Source organism: Leucoraja erinacea, chromosome 4, assembly GCF_028641065.1.
Source record: "Leucoraja erinacea ecotype New England chromosome 4, Leri_hhj_1, whole genome shotgun sequence".
NCBI lineage: Eukaryota > Metazoa > Chordata > Chondrichthyes > Rajiformes > Rajidae > Leucoraja > Leucoraja erinaceus.
The window spans coordinates 15,783,368-15,800,679 of record NC_073380.1 but is presented as its reverse complement, the minus strand read 5'-3'; the positions used below and the strand labels follow the sequence as shown (position 1 = coordinate 15,800,679).

Genomic DNA, 17,312 nt, shown 5'->3' with positions numbered 1-17,312 from the left:
AAAATATGGACACAGGCTGTTCACCGCGTTATAGCTGCTCGAGTTACGATATTTGCCCTTATAGAATTCACAAATCACTACACAAAAATCAGAGATATGGAATAAAAGCATGCAAATTATGTGGGGAAATATGAAAATACATAAATAACACAGAAATAATAGAAGAGACAAATGTTGTCATTTTTTTCATCTCGCAATACTTGATGCATGCACAAATAACGTGGTTGTTTTCTAGGGTGTAAGCTTTATTTAGCTGTCCACCAGTTGTTATTTCAAGAGATTTCCATTTTATTTAACCTCCAAGATGTCTGAAACAGGGCAGCAAGTTTAGTGCGTTGTAAGCCTGTATGTGTAGGATGGAACTGCAGATGCTGGTTTATACCGAAGATAGATACAAAGTACCGGAGTAACGCTGTGAGTCAGGCAGAATCCCTGGAGAAAAAGGATGGCTGACGTTTTGGGTCAGAACCCTTCTTCAGACTGGAGTCCGACCCAAAAAATCCCCCGTCCTTTTTCTCCAGAGATGCTGCCTGAACCACTGTTATATGTTGTGGATGTCAGTGCTGTACTTTTCTATATTCAATGTTATTCACCTATAAGTGAAGTCAACTGCATTGACAGATTAATTGCAGTGGAGCTTCCTCCAGCACCCTTGCAGAACACATTCATGACATCAACGTTACTGTAATACTCAACCTCCATCCTGTTCTCAAATTCACTTGGACAATCACAGACACCTCTCTCCCCTTTCTCGACCTCTCCATCTCCATCACAGGAGACAGACTATCTACTGATATCTACTGCAAATCTACTGACTCCATCAACTACTGTACATTGATTACATCTCCTACCATCTTCTACTCAGCGGCTGTGGAAAGCATCTTGTCCGGAAATATTACCATCTGGTTTGGGAACTGCTCCGACCAGGACAAGAAGGCTCTGCAGAAGGTAGTGCGTTCGGCCGAACGCACTATGGGAACTTCACTCGCCCCCCTGCAGGAACTATACATCAGGAGGTGCAACTCCAGAGCCAATAAAATCATGGGAGACGCCTTCCACCCCTGCAACGGACTGTTCCAGCTGCTACGGTCAGGCAAACGCCTCCGTTGCCATGCTGTGAGAACGGAGAGGTTGAGAAGGAGTTTCTTCCCAGAGGCCATTCGGACTGTAAACTCATATCTCACCAGGGACTAACTTTACTGAACGTTTTTCCTTCCAATATTTAATATGTAAAAGATTATGTGTGTGTTTATGATTGTGTTTATAGTTTGTTTGGTTGTTTGTTTGTTTGTCTTTTTGCACAAAGTCCACGAGCATTGCCACTTTCATTTCACGGCACATCTCCTTATGTGTATGTGACGAATAAACTTGACTTGACTTGATCCTGCCCCCTCTCCAAGCATGCCATCCCTTACTCTCAATTTCTCTGTTTCCAACGTATCTGTTGAGGCTTTGGTTCGAGGGGCATCGGCAAGTAAGAAAGTAAGAAAGCTAACAAAAAGATCGTGTTTTTAAAGCGTAGTGTCACACAAGACAGAAACAGACCCTTCGAAGGACATGCCAGATGAATGTGAGGCTGTGGAGGGGGATCAAAATGCAGGTTTGTATTGGTTGTTGGAGAGGGATTTCCTCGGGCTGCTAACTGATGAAGAAAAATTGTTCACGCTTCCCCGTTTAAAATTTTTTAATTTGCTGGATGAGTGTGTCGCTGGATATGAAGTTAAACACGACTTCCAACGCCTTCAATGCCTTCAACATCATGGATCACAATATCAGGACAAAACAAAAGGTATGTCGTTTATTTAACATATTATCTTGCTTTTTGGTGTGGCTTCATTTTAAACTTATGAAGTGAAAATTTTTGTTTAGGCCCACTGCCGATATGGGCTTAAAATTTATGGCAACGGCAACATTCCAATCGATCACATTCCAGAAACATCCACTCTCAAGATAATCAAATTCATTATTATTTTGCACAATCATGTTGTAAGAACATCTAAATAATCTATATTTTGTGTTATTGTCTATCCATGATTAATATTTTCATGCTAAATATCCACGGTACAGTTTTAGTCAGATGTATTGTGCAAAGAATAATGATTTTGATGATCTTGAGAGTGGATGTTTCTGTATTAATTTATGGGAATTAAACATTAAATTCCTTCCATTTGGCAAATAAATGCATGACAAAGTGAGATTTTAAAATTATGTTATATTGTGAATTCTTGTGTGAATGGGATCAGTTTCTTATTTGGATTCTTAGGCTATTAAAAATGTTTAGCCTTTTCTTAAGAAATGGATTGATGTTTAGTTCTAGTAATTGAATTTAGTTGAATTTAATTGATTAGATGAATTTAATTGATTTGATGAAACTGATGAATATGAATATTTTGTTGGGTATTTACTATTTGCTTTAGCATTTAACTTTATTATTTCTACCTTTTTTTACTAAAACTGCAAATAATAACGTTTTTATTAATGTTGTTCAGTGTTTTTTTTTCTTTACATTTTAAACAGATGTCTAAGAAGAAGAAATGCAAAATTGTCAATCCAAATGCCCAGCAAAAGAGACTGATTTAGACAGCATTCACACAGATTATCAGAATTTGGACTACTCCAAATGTGATGATCTATAGGATATTCTTAATGGGAAAGCAGTGGGCAGAAATGCATGTCAAGCATGGGTTGAAGAGCAAAACCCTGTAGTTTACAATGCCAACATGAAAAGTTGAGGAAAAACAAGGTGTACAGATTTGCTTGTTGAATACAATCTGAGGAGTATGATGATGCTACTGATTATGATATGCCAATGTACCAGCTAGCAACTGATCTTCTCCATAAAGACTTGGTCTATTGCTAGAAATTGTAATTTCTTTACCTGTTTGCTACGGACTTACAGCATATAATACAATAATATTAAAGTTCTGATCTTGAGAATATTACATTTTTGAATTTTCAAGGCATTTATTACTATTTCTGTCACAACGGTTAATTTTGTAATCAGCTACAATTAGGTAACTAACTAATTATATGCTTTAATTTCAGGTCATCCAAGTAAGATGTTTCATATTTTTTTCAGAATGCTTCAATCTATAATAACTGAACATTTCATTCAGTTCTCTTAATTTTTAAGAAAGTTATGGTATTTTGACTGTCCTTGATCACAGCTTTTGTGTTAAGTCAATGGAAAAGCAATAGGGAACAAGATGCTAATTTCAGAGTATGAAAATGTTCATAACTTTTTTTAATACTGAGATATGAAAGTGAATTAAATCAAATTAAAGTTATTTTTATGCTTTATCTGATAGGATAAATTACAGGCTTGATTTTTTAAATCTCAAAATGTTGTAACATTCCTACATTCGTTCTCCCCGTAACATTTGATACCCTTACTAATCAAGGGTAGCTAATGTTGTTCCTCTATATTACAAGGGATGCAAGGAAAAGCCTGGGAACTATAGACGGTTGAGTTCATTATCAGTGTTATGATGAAATTTTGAAATGATAGGAAATTTTTTGAAAATGATAAGTCATTTGGAAGCCCCTTGTCCGCAGACCCGCAGTAGCAGCCAACATCCGACATCTCCGGAGGTGATGGAAGGCCGCAAAAAAACTTCTCTCCACTGCAGCAGCCCCCCCACCACCGCTCAAAGTCAAAGTCGGCTGGCGAGGCTCCGCGGCCATACGGTGACGGTGCAGGGTTCTTGATCGGCGCCAGAGTCCCCGCGTCTGCTTCCAAGCTGCGCGGGGCGGGAGGGCCCCCGCTCCTCATTGCTTCGACCCCAACGAACAACGGAGACCCGACAGGAGCCCTGAAAAGGTCGGGTCTCCCTCCCGTGCAGGGAGAGATTTAAAAGTTGCCCCCTGGCCCAGCAGCCACCTCCACCCCCCCCCCCCCCCCTCCCCCCCCCCCCCCCCCCCCCCCAGCCCCCACACACACCCGACAAGAAAAGGTCGGGTCTCCCGTGCAGGGAGAGAGATTTAAAAAATAACAAAAACTACATACACCCCTAAAAAACTACATAAAAACATAGACAAAAAATAATAAAAACGCGGACGGGCTGCAGAGGCCGCTGCTGACGAGAGTCGCGCCGCCTACCGGTGTTTGTAATGTGTTTAACTGGGAGCTTGCATACTGGGGATGCATGATGGGATAAATGGCCAACATAGGGAACTTAAAGATGTTAGTGAGGCCATGAATTGGATTATCATGTATAAGTTTAAAATAGACATTGGGGATTGAAAACTATGCTGAGGGTAATAACACTGATCAGGGAGTAGTGACTTTCATTGTGCCCATTTGTTAGCCAAATGGGAGGGTGGCTTTCTAAATAGCAGGGAACATAAGTTATAACAGATAACTCTGGGGAAAGAAAAATATGAAAGGCAACAGAGACATAGATCGATAATGGATTATTTAAAAAATGAAGAATCCAGATGTAACCAATGTGTCGTGAGAATATAAAGATGCTGTGGGAGCTGTGAATCTTAGACAGATACATGGATAGGAAGGGCTCAGAGGAAGATGAGTCAAAAACAGACAACTTGGGGTCGGGATGGACAAGGTGGACCAAAGGGTTTTTTCCATGCTGAATGCCACAACTCTAGGTCACTGGGTGTTAGAATCATGGTTCAAAGGCGGCAACCATTGTGTCTGTACCATTACTTATTCCTCAGCTGCAAACTTCAACTGTAATTTCCAGCTCTCTTGAATGAACCGATGCAGATAAAATAAATAAATCCGTTAAAGGAATATGTTTGAGCAATTAAAAACGTAAAGTCAGCAATATACTGTATGTGGTTTCAGTAAATTCTGGACTAATTAAACTTATTTCCTACAGTAGCACAAAATAAAACAACCTCTGTCAGATTGCGAATAGATAGGCAGTGTGTATTCTGGTTGAAATACAACAGAAATTCTGTTGGATAAATTCTCTTGTTCAACGAATGAAAAAGACGACTTGAATGGTTTGACATATGTGTAAGTTTTAACTATTTTCCTTACAGCTGAACATAAGACAAACATTTTTCTGGACAGATCTGAACAGCAAAATTGCTTTCCAATGGCAATACTTACTGCATTTCCAGATCATCATTCTCCTGCGGAATGTACCTGTACAAGGCAACGTAACTACACTTCTGCAAAGCGTCTTTGTGTTCTGGCTTCTTCAGCTAGAAAACAGGAAAATTGTAAATGTAAGGCCTGATTGAACCCTGGTCTCTGGCACTTTGACACTCTGGCACCAGCTGTGCCACTGCGCAGCCTCATATGCAGCGGAGATGGGGAAATTGAGAGTAGGAATGGTGTCTATCCAAGAGGCAGGGTGGGAGCAGGTGTAGACCAGATAACTGTGGAAGTCAGTGGGCTTAGAGTTCTTAGGCCCCCTTCGGTCACTGCTGACCATGGGTGTCTTCAGAGTGTTATTCCTTATATTGAGGACGCCTGTGCATGACTTTGTTTAACGTGGGGAGAATGGTACACAGACAGCCACCCTACAGTCCATGACAGATCTGGGTCAGGATCCAGTGGCATGGAGTCCAAGACGACCGGAGACCCTTTTCTGCTGCAGCCTTCATCTGCCTTCCCAGCCGTTGTGATGCTCCACTAAGGTCAGCCATCGTCCTCCACCTGTTCCACCATTGAGGTCTTGGTTGGATTGCTTTTTGGCAGAGATCTCCCCCTCGACCTTACCGCCATGGGTGGCCCTACCAGGAGCATAGCTCCAGACGGCATCGCTCCCAGGATCTCAGGATCTCCACCACGACAAGGTGACAATTCACCGAGACATCAGCCAATAGACTGAACCCTGTGATGGATATAGAGAGATCAAGGAATGGGAGAGATTTGGCAGAGATAGTCTAAGTGAATTCAAGGGCAGGGTGGGAGTATCATTGAATTATTGAATTGAATCTTTAACGTTAGTAATGTTAGAGTTGATAAAGTCCATGAGTTCTGCATAGGTGCATGATAGGTACAGCCCTGATGCAGTTGTTGATGTAGCGGAGAATGAGTTAGGGGATGGTGCCAGTGTATGATGGAACAGAACTACAGTACTCTGTGTACCATATTTCTGTTTGCGCTTCCCTCCCCAAGAAGGATTGTTCGACGTAACTAACAAAAAGGCAGATATCGTCGGGCCCCATGCGAGTGCCGATGGCAACACTTTAAATTTTTAACGAAGAAAGTGAGAGGAGTCAAAAGAGATGTTGTTGAGGACGAGGACACGTTCTGCCAGGTGGAGGAGAATGTTAATGAAAAGGGGAACTGCTTGAACCTCCGTTCATGGATCAGCCGGAGGGCCCAGGGATCTTCCTGGTGGGGAATGGAGATATAGAAGGACTGGAGATCTGTGATATAAAATTGAGGCAGTGAGACCCTAGGAACTGAAGGTATTTAAGTATGGAAGAGAGAATGACGTGACTGGACAAAGGGGAGAAGATCGAATCAAGGAATGTTGAGATGAATTCAGTGGGGCAGGAATATTCAGGCACAATGGATGGAATACTTTATTGTCACATGTGACAAGGCACAGTGAAGTTCTGTACTTGCATACCCAAGGTATATAAATAGTCACTACATAAAGGGCACCTCACGGCTGTCCCCCCCCACGCCGGGTCTAAATTGATATTTGATGGTCAGCATAGACATGGTGGGCAAAAGGGTTTGTTTTTGTGCTTTGTGACACTTTGACTTAGTCCCCTTATATTAGTCGCAATACCTGTTAAATACTTGGTAAAGAAGGTGTATGGTTTGTGTGCCTTCATCAATCAGGGCACTGAGCATGAAAGTCAAGAAGTCATGTTGCAGGTTTGTAGGACTTTGGTTAAACGCATTTAGAGTATTGTGTGCCCCATTACAGGTAGGATATGGAGGCACGGAGAGGCTGCAGTTTACCAGAATGCTGCCTAGATTAGATAGTATTAGCCACTAGGAGAGGTCGCCAAGCTTGCATTGTTTTCTGTCGAGCGTCAGGGTCTGAGGGAAGACATGACAGAAATATATACTGTAAGTAATGAGAGGCATATAAAGGGTATATGTTCAGAAATGTATTTTTCCCCAGGGTGGATATGTTAAAGACTAGAGGACATACGACAGCTTCAAGGTGAGATGAGCAAAATAGAAAGGAGATATGCTGGGCAATTTTTTTACATATCGAGTGGGGGGAGGGGTGCCTTAAAGCTGGCAGACTGTTTATGGAGACAGGTATGGTAATAGCATTGAAGAGGCTTTTGGATGGTCACATGGTTTTTGGGCAAATACCTGGATATGCAGGGAATGGAGGGATGTGCATCACAGGCAGGCAGAAGAGATTTGGTTACATGTTCAGCAAGGCAGTCGCCTTGTCCATGTTAGGGAAACCATAATGAGAACAGTGAAAGCAGTAGCTGAAATTTGAAGAGACCGTTGACCATTGTCTCACCTGGAAGGCCTTTTGGGGTCTGTGGATGGAGTTAGAGGAGGAGATGTCGGGACAAGTGTCACCTATCCTGAGGTGGTGGGGTAAGCACCTGGGATGGGCAGAGTGTGGGTGAGAGGGGCAAGTGATTTGCAGAGGGCATGGTCGCTGCAGAAAGCAGAAAGAGGTGGGGATGGGAAGATGGGACGTGGTGATATTGCGTTGACGGTGACAGAATATAGGAGAATGATGTGTTGGATGCAGAGGCTGGTGGGGTGAAAGCTCTATACCTCTTCAAATCACATCTGCAGCATTTGGTGCTCCCAAATGTGGGATCTCCTGGTTTACAACCATCGTTACAATTGTTGGGGGAATCAATGCTTACTAGAGAACGAGAACATGCCTTTGAAAGCTTCAGTGGAAAGCTTCATCTTGGGAACAGATATGGTGGAGACAGAGGTAGACACAAAATGCAGGAGTAACTCAGCGGGTGAGGCAGCATCTCTGGAGAGAAGGAATGGGTGATGTTTTGGGTCGGTGTCAGGGGAGGGGACTGAACAAAGATAGAATGTAGGCAGAGACAGTAAGGCTAGTGGGAGAACTTGGAAAGGGAAGGGGATGGAGAGAGAATGCAAAGGCTATCTGAAGTTAGAGAGGTCAATGTTCATACCGCTGGGGTGTAAACTGCCAAAGCGAAATATGAGGTGCTGTTCCTCCAATTTGCGCTGAGCCTCACTCTGACAATGGAGGAGGCCCAGGACAGAAAGGTCAGATTGGGAATGGGAGGGGGAGTTGAATTGCTGGGCCACCAGGAGATCAGGTAGGTTAAGATGAACTGAGCGGAGGTGTTCAGTGAAACGATCGCCGAGCCTGCGCTTGGTCTCGCCGATGCAGAGCATCTGCGTGTCGGAGATGGTTTCTTTAAAAGACGTAATATGGGAGGAGGTACAGTCCAGATAACTGTCGGAATCAATGGATTTATGCTAGACGTCAGCCGATGGTCTGTCCCCTGTGATGTTGACAAAGAGATTGGGAAAGGGGAGAGAGGTGGCAGATAGACAAAGTGAATTTGGAGGCAGGGTGGAAGTAAGTGGTGAAGTTAATGGAATCAAAGAGTTCTGCATGAGTGGAGGAGACAGCCCAGCTACTGCCATCAATGTCGGAGGAAAAGAGTTGAGTTCCAGTGGATGTTTGGAACAAGGACTGACCAATGTAACCAACAAAAAGGCAGGCAGAGCTGGGGCCCATACAAGTGCACATGGCTACATCTTTGACTTCAATTGTGAGCCACAAGTCACATAGAATGTGGAGGCAATGCAGCATGTATTAATCAAATTAGACTGCAAGCCCTTTACACATGATCTTCTTCAAAGTCAGTTATTCCGTATCAAAGATAACTTCCTTCCACTCTGGTTCTGTGATGTGTGACGTTGTTGATGAGGTTAACCTTGAGACGCGGAGACTCTTCCACAGATGACAAGAGCTCAGGATGTGCACGTCCCTGTTAGAGTGAAGGGCAAGGCAGGCAAATGTAAGGAAGCCTGGATGACAAAGGGAAATTGAGGCATTAGTCAAGAATAAGAAGGATGCATGTGACAGGTTTGGAAGCTGGGATCAAGTGTATCCATTTTATAAATACATAAAGGGTAAAAGGGTAACTAGAGAGTGGGACCCCTCTGGAATCAAATCTGTCACCTCTGTGTGGAGCCACAGGAGGTGGGCAAGGTAGTCAATGAGTAATTTTCTCTGTATTTACCGAGGAGAAAGACAGTAGGATGGAGGAACTTGGGGCAGTCAATGAAAGTGTCTTGAGAGCAGTCAGTATTACGGTCAAAGAGGTGCTGAAGGTAAAATCATGTACAAATCTCCAGGGCCTGATCTGATCTGATCAGTTTCCAAGGACACTGTCGGAAACTAGAGGGCAAATTGAGGAAGCCCTGTTTGAAATTTACGAGCCGTCATTAAATTCAGGAGAGGTGCCGGGAAACTGGAGGGTGGCAAATGTTGTGCCTCTATTCAAGAAGGGCTGCAGGGGAAATGCTGGTAACTATAGGCCAGTTAGCTTAACATCTGTAGTTGCAAAGTTACTAGGGAATATTCTCAGGGATAGGATATACATGCAAATAGATGGATGAGCGGATTAGAGATAGTCAGCGTGGTTTTGTACGTGGGATGGTCATGTCTCATGAGTCTGATTGAGTTTTTTGAAGATGTGATCAAAAAAAGTTGATGAGAACAGAGCTGTAAATGTTGTACACATGGACTTCAGCAAAGCATTCAACAAGGTTCCCCATGGAAGGCTGCTCTGGAAGGTTAGATCGCATAGGATCTAAGGAGAGATAGATGAATGGCTAGCAAATTGGCTTCATAGAAGGAAGCAGAGGGTGGTGGTGGAAGGTTGCTTCTCAGACTGGAGGCCTGTGACTAGTGGTGTGCTTCAGGGTTCAGTGCTGCACCCATTACTGTTTGTCATCTATATCAATGATTTGGATGAGAACTTACATGGCAAGATTAGCAAATTTGCAGATGATACAAAAGTGGGTGGTTTTGTAAATCGTGAAGATGGTTGTGAAAAATTACAGCAAGATCTTAATCGGTTGGCTAGGTCGGCTGAGGAATGGTTGATGGAATTTAATACAGAGAGATGTGAGGTGTTGCATTTTGGGATGTCTAATGTGGGCAGGACCTACACTGTGAATGGTAAGGCTCTGGGGAGTGTTGTAGAGCAGAGGGATCTAGGAGTACATCTACATAGTTTCTTGAAGGTGGCGTTAAAGATAGATAGGATGGTCAAAAAGGCTTTCTGCCCATTGGCTTTCACCAGTCAGGATGTTGAGTGTAGAGGTTGGGAGGTCATGTTGCAGTTGTATAGGACATTGGCGGGGCTACATTTGGAGTTTTGTGTTCATTTCTGGGCACCATTTTAAAGGAAAGATGTTGGAAAGGGTACAGAGAAGATTTATGAGGATGTTGCCAGGACTCGTGGGTCTGAGCTATAGGGAGAGGTTGAGTAGGCTGGGACTCTATTCCTTGGAGTGCAGGAGGATGAGGAGTGATCTTGTAGAGGTGTATAAAATCATGAGAGGAATAGATCGGGTAGACACACAGTCTCTTGCCCACAATAGATGAGTCGAAAACCAGAGTTTTAAGGGGACGGGGAAAGATTTCTTAGGAATCCGAGGGGTCAGCTTTTGCACAAAGGGTGGTGGGTGTATGGAAGGAGCGGCCAGATGAGGTAGTTGAGGCAGGGACTCTTGCAATGTTTAAGAAACAATTAAACAGGTACATATATCGGACAGGTTTTGAAGGATATGGGCCAAATGTAGACAAGTGGGACTAGTGTAGATGGGACATGGTGGTCGGTGTGGGCAAGTTGGGCCAATGGGCCTGTTTCCACACTGTAGAACGTTATCTATCTCTGTAACAGTGTGCCTTAATTTCAAGGGGGAAAAAGAAAACATAATAGAAACATCATACACTCTTATATTCTAATAGTGAGGAGTGGAAATGGAACAATTGTTTGATTAAAGCCGATTGGTTTTTCATGCGTTTAAAATTATCGTCATGTTCTTACCAGAGAGCAGGAAAGCTTGCTTTCTTCCCTGATGGTATTGTCACGACCATTTTCTAGAGAATTAAATACTATGAAGAAAGAAAATACATGCTATTGCTGACAATGAAAACTGACGAGTTCTAGTTTCACTGCATTTCACATATCATTAATTAGAAATGAGGATCAATTTTGCCATTAATAAATCATTGGCAACTTCCAAAAAGCAGAGTAAAATAATAGATAGATTGTGAAAACTGTTAATTTAACTAGGACGGTGCCTTCATGCCATTGCAGAATAGTTCAATGACAGTCACTGAATTAAATGCTTTTTAAACCTTACTGCAAAAGAGTCAATATAAGAACATTATGACAGTAAGTTGCTCATTCAAGACCCACAGAGCCTTTAATGCAAAGATGGTTAAAAAAAGTAACCACTCATGCAACTTTATCGACGACTGCCGGCACCAGTCATAGGTCATTGCAGGTCGCCGAAATTTTCAACATTTGGAAAATTCAGCAGCGACCAGAACAAGCTATGACTCTTTGGGCAACTGAGGAGACTACTCACGACCATACTTGCAACACCCTGGCGACATGTCGCGGAGTGAAGCTTGTATGGTCATTAGTAGTCGCCCAAAGAGTCGTACCTTGTTCTGGTCGCTGCTGGATTTCCAACATGTTAAAAATTTTCATCAACGTGAAACGACCTATGACGGGTGCCGGCAGTCGCCGAAAAAGTTGCGTAAGTACGACAGGCCCATTAATTTAAGTTTCATGCTTACCATAATGCCACGATTTCCTGCTCAAATCCAACATTCGTCCTGGTGTGTTTGCACTTTCCTCTGGAACTTTTGCCAGCTCTGAAGCCTAAGAAGAAATGAAGAACACACATCAATGTCTTGCAAATTGAAAACAATTTAGCTGAATTTGCCATGGGTGTGAGAATTTTGATATAAAGAAATGAAAGGGCATTATGGATTGCTGCAGCCCTGCATGCAACACGTACACAAATAAAACTGTACTATTGGCATCTCATAACAGCAGTGGAAATCACTGCCAACCAGAGGCCAGAAGAATGAAGAGGTTACAGGCAAACAAAAACATTGCGGGAAGAGAGACCAAAATTATCAGATCACTCGTTCAATCAATAGGAATTTTCTTTTCTTCAGACTTCACTGCCAGGATTATTCACAGACCTTTCACAATGTAATATTTTAATATTTCCATAATTTGACTAAAATTATCAACTGCATCTTTCTACTAAGGCTTTGTGTGTCTGTTTGACCATTCATGGTACCCGTCCTTTCTGATTTTGGTTGAGGCACTGGATTACTGGAGGGCAGATAATGTTGAGCCTCTATTTTAGTGGTGCTGCAAGGACAAGCCTGGGAACTTTAGACCAGTGAGCCTAACATGGTAGATGTTACTCGAGGGGACTCTGAGGAATGATTGATTGATTGATTGATATAGATATATATATATAGATATATAGATATACATTTGGATAGATAGGAACTGAATGATTTTGTGTCTGGGATATCATGTTCTATGAATTTGATTGAGTTTTTTGAAGAAGAATCAAAAAACGTCAATGAGGGCAAGGTCATAGACATTATCTATGTGGACTTCAGCAAGGACTTGGATAACATTTCACATGGTAGACTGCTCTGGAAGGTTAGATCGCATGGGATTCAGGAAGAGCTAGGTGACTGGATAGAGAACTTGCTTCATGGAAGGATGCAGATGGTGGTGGTAGAAGGGTGTTTTCAGACTGGAATCCTTAGCAAGAGCTACATTGGACCAGAAGAATCCTTGTGGTTCGAGTTAAGAAACTGCAAGGGTAAAAATACCCCGATAGGAGTTACAGTGTATATAGGCTTCCAAATAGCAGCCAAGATGCAGGGTACATATTGCATCAGGAGATAGAAAACATATGAAGAAAGGCAATGTTGCAATCCTCATGGTTTTATATAGGTAGACAGGTAAAAACAGGTTGGTACTGGATCGCAAGAGAAGGAATACAAGATACAAGATACAAGATAAATTTAATTGTCACGTGTGCCAGATGGCACAGTGAAATGAATTCCCATACAGCCATACAATAAAAATAAACAGGACTCAACACACTATAGAATTCAACACAAAACATCCCCACACAGCAGAACCAAAGTTTCCCACTGTGTGGGAAGGCACCAAAGTCAGAATTGTAGAATACTTACGACATGTGCCGGAAGGAATTGCAGATGCTGGTTTAAACCGAAGATAGAGTAACCTAGAGTAACAGTGCACCAAACAGCATCTCTGGAGAAAAGGAATAGGTGACGTTTCGGGTTGAGAGAAAAGGAATGTCAAAAGAAGGGCCTCGACCCAAAACGTCACCTATTCCTTTTCTCCAGAGATGCTGCCTGACCCGCTGAGTTACTCCAGCATTTTCAAGTTCCAGTTCCATTTATTGTCACCTGCACCAATTGGTACAGTGAGATTTGAGTTACCATACATCCATACGAATAAAAACAACACAATACTCGATAGAGTTTAACATGAACTTCCCCACACAGCGGAATCAACGTTTCCCACTGTGAGGGAAGGCAACAAAGTTCAGACATTTTCCTCTTTGTTCTCCCGTGGACAGGGCCTTTGAGCCCTCCACAGTCACCGCTACGACGGCCCGATGCTCAGGCCCTCTCGCCGGGATGATCGGAGCTCCGGCTTTGGAATGGAAGAACACATTCAGCGGCTTGGAGTTTCTGAATCAGCCGCTTCCTAGATTCCAGATTCAGATTCCAGATTCAATTTTAATTGTCATTGTCAGTGTACAGTACAGAGACAACAAAATGCATTTAGCATCTCCCTGGAAGAGCGACATAGCAAATGATTTGAATAAATAATAATAATAAGTGTCCGGGGGGTGGTGATTGGCAGTCACCAAGGTACGTTGTTGAGTAGAGTGACAGCCGCCGGGAAGAAGCTGTTCCTCGACCTGCTGGTTCTGCAACGGAGAGACCTGTAGCGCCTCCCGGATGGTAGGAGGGTAAACAGTCCATGGTTGGGGTGAGAGCAGTACCGGAGACCATAGCTCCTGAAGTCCGCAGGCCGAGCTGGGCGGAGATTCAACACTGGCGACCGTTGGCAAAAGATCCCAGGACTCCGCGATGTTAAAGTCAGCGCCTCAAACCACAGCTCCACAATGTTAAAGCAGCAGGCCCAACACTCCAGAGTTTCAGCAGACAATCCCCGGTAAGGCATCACCCTGCTCCGCGATGGAATTCAGTGCTGCTCCGTTGCTGAAGCTCTGGCCGGTCTCCAGCAGGAAAGGCCTCGCCAGTCCAGATGCGACTCGGAGAAAAGACGCATCTCCGTCCATCTACGCACCCCACCCCCCACATAAAAAAGACTCAGAAACCTTTAGAACATACTTTTTGACATACTAAAATAACAAAAAAGGGTGAAAGGACAAACAGCTGCTGGCGAGACTGACACACTCGATGGTGTCACCCGATGGAGTGTCTATCTTCATACTTACGACATGGCGTTTTGGAGTAGCTCATGGTTGAGCCCACTAAGAAAATGGTAATTTTGGATTTTGTGTTGTGCAATGAACCACATATGACAAGGGAGCTTAAGGTGAAGGTACCCCTAGGAGAATGTTATTATAATATTATCGAATTTAATCTGTAATTTGAAAAGGAGAAGCTGAAATGATATGTGTCGGGTATTACTGTTCAGTAAAAAAGGTGATGACAGAGGCATGAGGGAGGATCCGACTAATGTTGACTGGAAAGGGACCTTGCAACCACAGATACTACAGGAGCTTGCTTGCAACAATGGCAGTGGAGTAGCAATGGCAGGAGTTTCTTGGAATAATTGGGAAGACAGAGGATTTTTTGAGGGGACCATGAGGCGGCCATGGCTGACAATGAAGGTCAAAGACAGCATATAATCATATAACAATTACAGCACGGAAACAGGCCATCTCAGCCCTACAAGTCCGTGCCGAACAACTTTTTTTCCCCTTAGTCCCACCTGCCTGCACTCATACCATAACCCTCCATTCCCTTCTCATACAATACAATACATCCATATGCCTATCCAATTTATTTTTAAATGATTGATTGTAATGAACCTGCCTCCACCACTTCCACTGGAAGCTCATTCCACACCGCTACCACTCTCTGAGTAAAGAAGTTCCCCCTCATATTACCCCTAAACTTCTGTCCCTTAATTCTGAAGTCATTATCCTCTTGTTTGAATCTTCCCTATTCTCAAAGGGAAAAGCTTGTCCACATCAACTCTGTCTATCCCTCTTATAATTTTAAAGACCTCTATCGGCCCCCCTTAACCTTCTGCGCTCCAGAGAATAAAGACCTAACTTATTCAACCTATCTCTGTAACTTAGTTGTTGAAACCCAGGCAACATTCTAGTAAATCTCCTCTGTACTCTCTCTATTTTGTTGACATCCTTCCTATAATTTTGTTGACATCCTTCCTATAATTGGGCGACCAAAATAACAGCAAAATAATATTGCAAATATTAACGGGAAGCTAAAAGCTTGAGATGCTTTTAAAAACCAACAGAAGACAACTATAAAAGCAATGAGAGAAAAGATGAAATATGAAGGTAAGCTAGTCAACAATATACAAGAGGATACCAAATATTTTCAGATATATAAAGTATAAAGGAGAGGCAATAGTGGATATTAAACTGCTTGAAAATTATGCTGTATGAATAGGTAATAGGGAACAAAGAAATGGCGTGTGGACTGAATATGTTTTTGGCATCGATCTTCATTGTGGAAGACACCAGCAACATGCCAGAAATTCAAGAGAGCCAAGGGGCAGTAGTGAGTGCAGTCGCTATTACTGAGGAGAAGGCACTTGGGAAGTTGAAAGGTCCCAAGGTAGATAAGTCACCTAGACCAGAAGGACCAAGGTTGCCCCAAGGGTCTGAAAGAAGCAGCTGTAGAGTTTGTGGAGGCATTAGTAGTGGTCCATATTTCAGATTTGGTATCAGATTTTATCTCTGTACCGCCCCCTCCCCTGACATCAGACTGAAGAAGGGTCTCGACCCGAAACGTTATGCATTCCTTCTCTCCAGAGATGCTGCCTGTCCCGCTGAGTCACTTCAGCATTTTGTGTCTATTTCAGATTTGGTGACAAACTGGTAACAATTGCAATGCACTTTCAGGATTAGTATTTTAATGGCTTCACAGCTTAATCTTTTTATCCTAAACTTTGAGTCTTAAACCTTCGACCTAATTCCTTTCCCTTTATATGTTTCAAGCTTTGAAAGACATTCCTTGAGAACAGCGGAGGTAATGTGTTTCTAGCCATGAGGCAGAGGAGCAGTGGGAAGGTTTAGAAGGGTGCTGTTTGGCTTATGTACAAACAAGTATACCTTTTCAGACACTATTATCTGAAATTTGAAAATGTTAAGCAAGATAAGTAGTTTAACCTAAGAGTTTACATGCTGGGGAAGCATGATGGGACAAATGGCTAACAGGGATTCTAACACTTTGGGTTCTATCAGAGTGTTTTCTCAGTGCGGACTGTTAAGGCCTTCAATAAACCGACTTGTTCGAGAAGCTCACCACTGATCTTTGAGATGTTTTATTTTGTGTCTATTCCTATCTGAGCTGGGCCCCAAGTAAAGCCAGATTCAGTGTATAACACAAAATTCCCTCCTACAATTGACATAGTCGGCAGGAGGCTATATAAACATAGAAACATTGAAAATAGGTGCAGGAGGAGGCCATTCGGCCCTTCGAGCCAGCACCGCCATTCATTGTGATCATGGCTGATCGTCCCCTATCAATAACCCGTGCCTGCTTTCTCCCCTGGAGCTCTATCTAACTCTCTCTTAAATCCTATACATGATGACCGTCACCAATGTGGCTCCTAATTGGGCGAGTCTGTTTAATTTTACTGCTCATGGTGAGAGGAGGAAATCCCATATTGTTGTCAGCTAACTGTAAGCGGTTGTACCAAAAGAACAAAGTGGAGGGAGAATTAAATGTGGTGACTTTATTAGACACGATCGGTGAAGATGTAAGGTGTTAGATACTAACGCGGTGGCGTAGGATATGAGGTACTGTTGCAGTGAGATGAGTAAGATATCAGGTACTAATGAGGCAGGTACTTAAGACATTAGGTACTTTTGCAATGAGACATGAGACATACCGGCCGTCACAGGTATAGAGATGGTGGTGCAAGATGTTAGGTACTTTTGCAATGAGATGTTTAAGAAGACAGGTACTGCTGCAGTGAGGTGAGACACAAGGGCATCTTGCGTTGGTGAGAAACCTAATGGTGGTTTAAAATAATATAAAGTATTGATAGGGCACTCAATGTACTGAGGATGGCCA

At 42.9% G+C, this 17,312-nt stretch overlaps 1 protein-coding gene across 1 annotated transcript in view; it reads right to left on the bottom strand.

Moving 5' to 3' along the window:
* The window catches only part of stac (SH3 and cysteine rich domain), a 54,604-nt gene that overhangs the window by 19,043 nt on the left and 18,249 nt on the right, over window positions 1–17,312 (bottom strand). The window contains exons 5-7 of the mRNA XM_055633439.1: window positions 11,733–11,817; window positions 10,972–11,039; window positions 5,078–5,172 (exon numbers count right to left, since the gene is read on the bottom strand). Of these exons, the coding sequence (XP_055489414.1) occupies window positions 5,078–5,172; window positions 10,972–11,039; window positions 11,733–11,817 (248 nt within the window). The remainder of the gene's footprint in view (window positions 1–5,077; window positions 5,173–10,971; window positions 11,040–11,732; window positions 11,818–17,312) is intronic.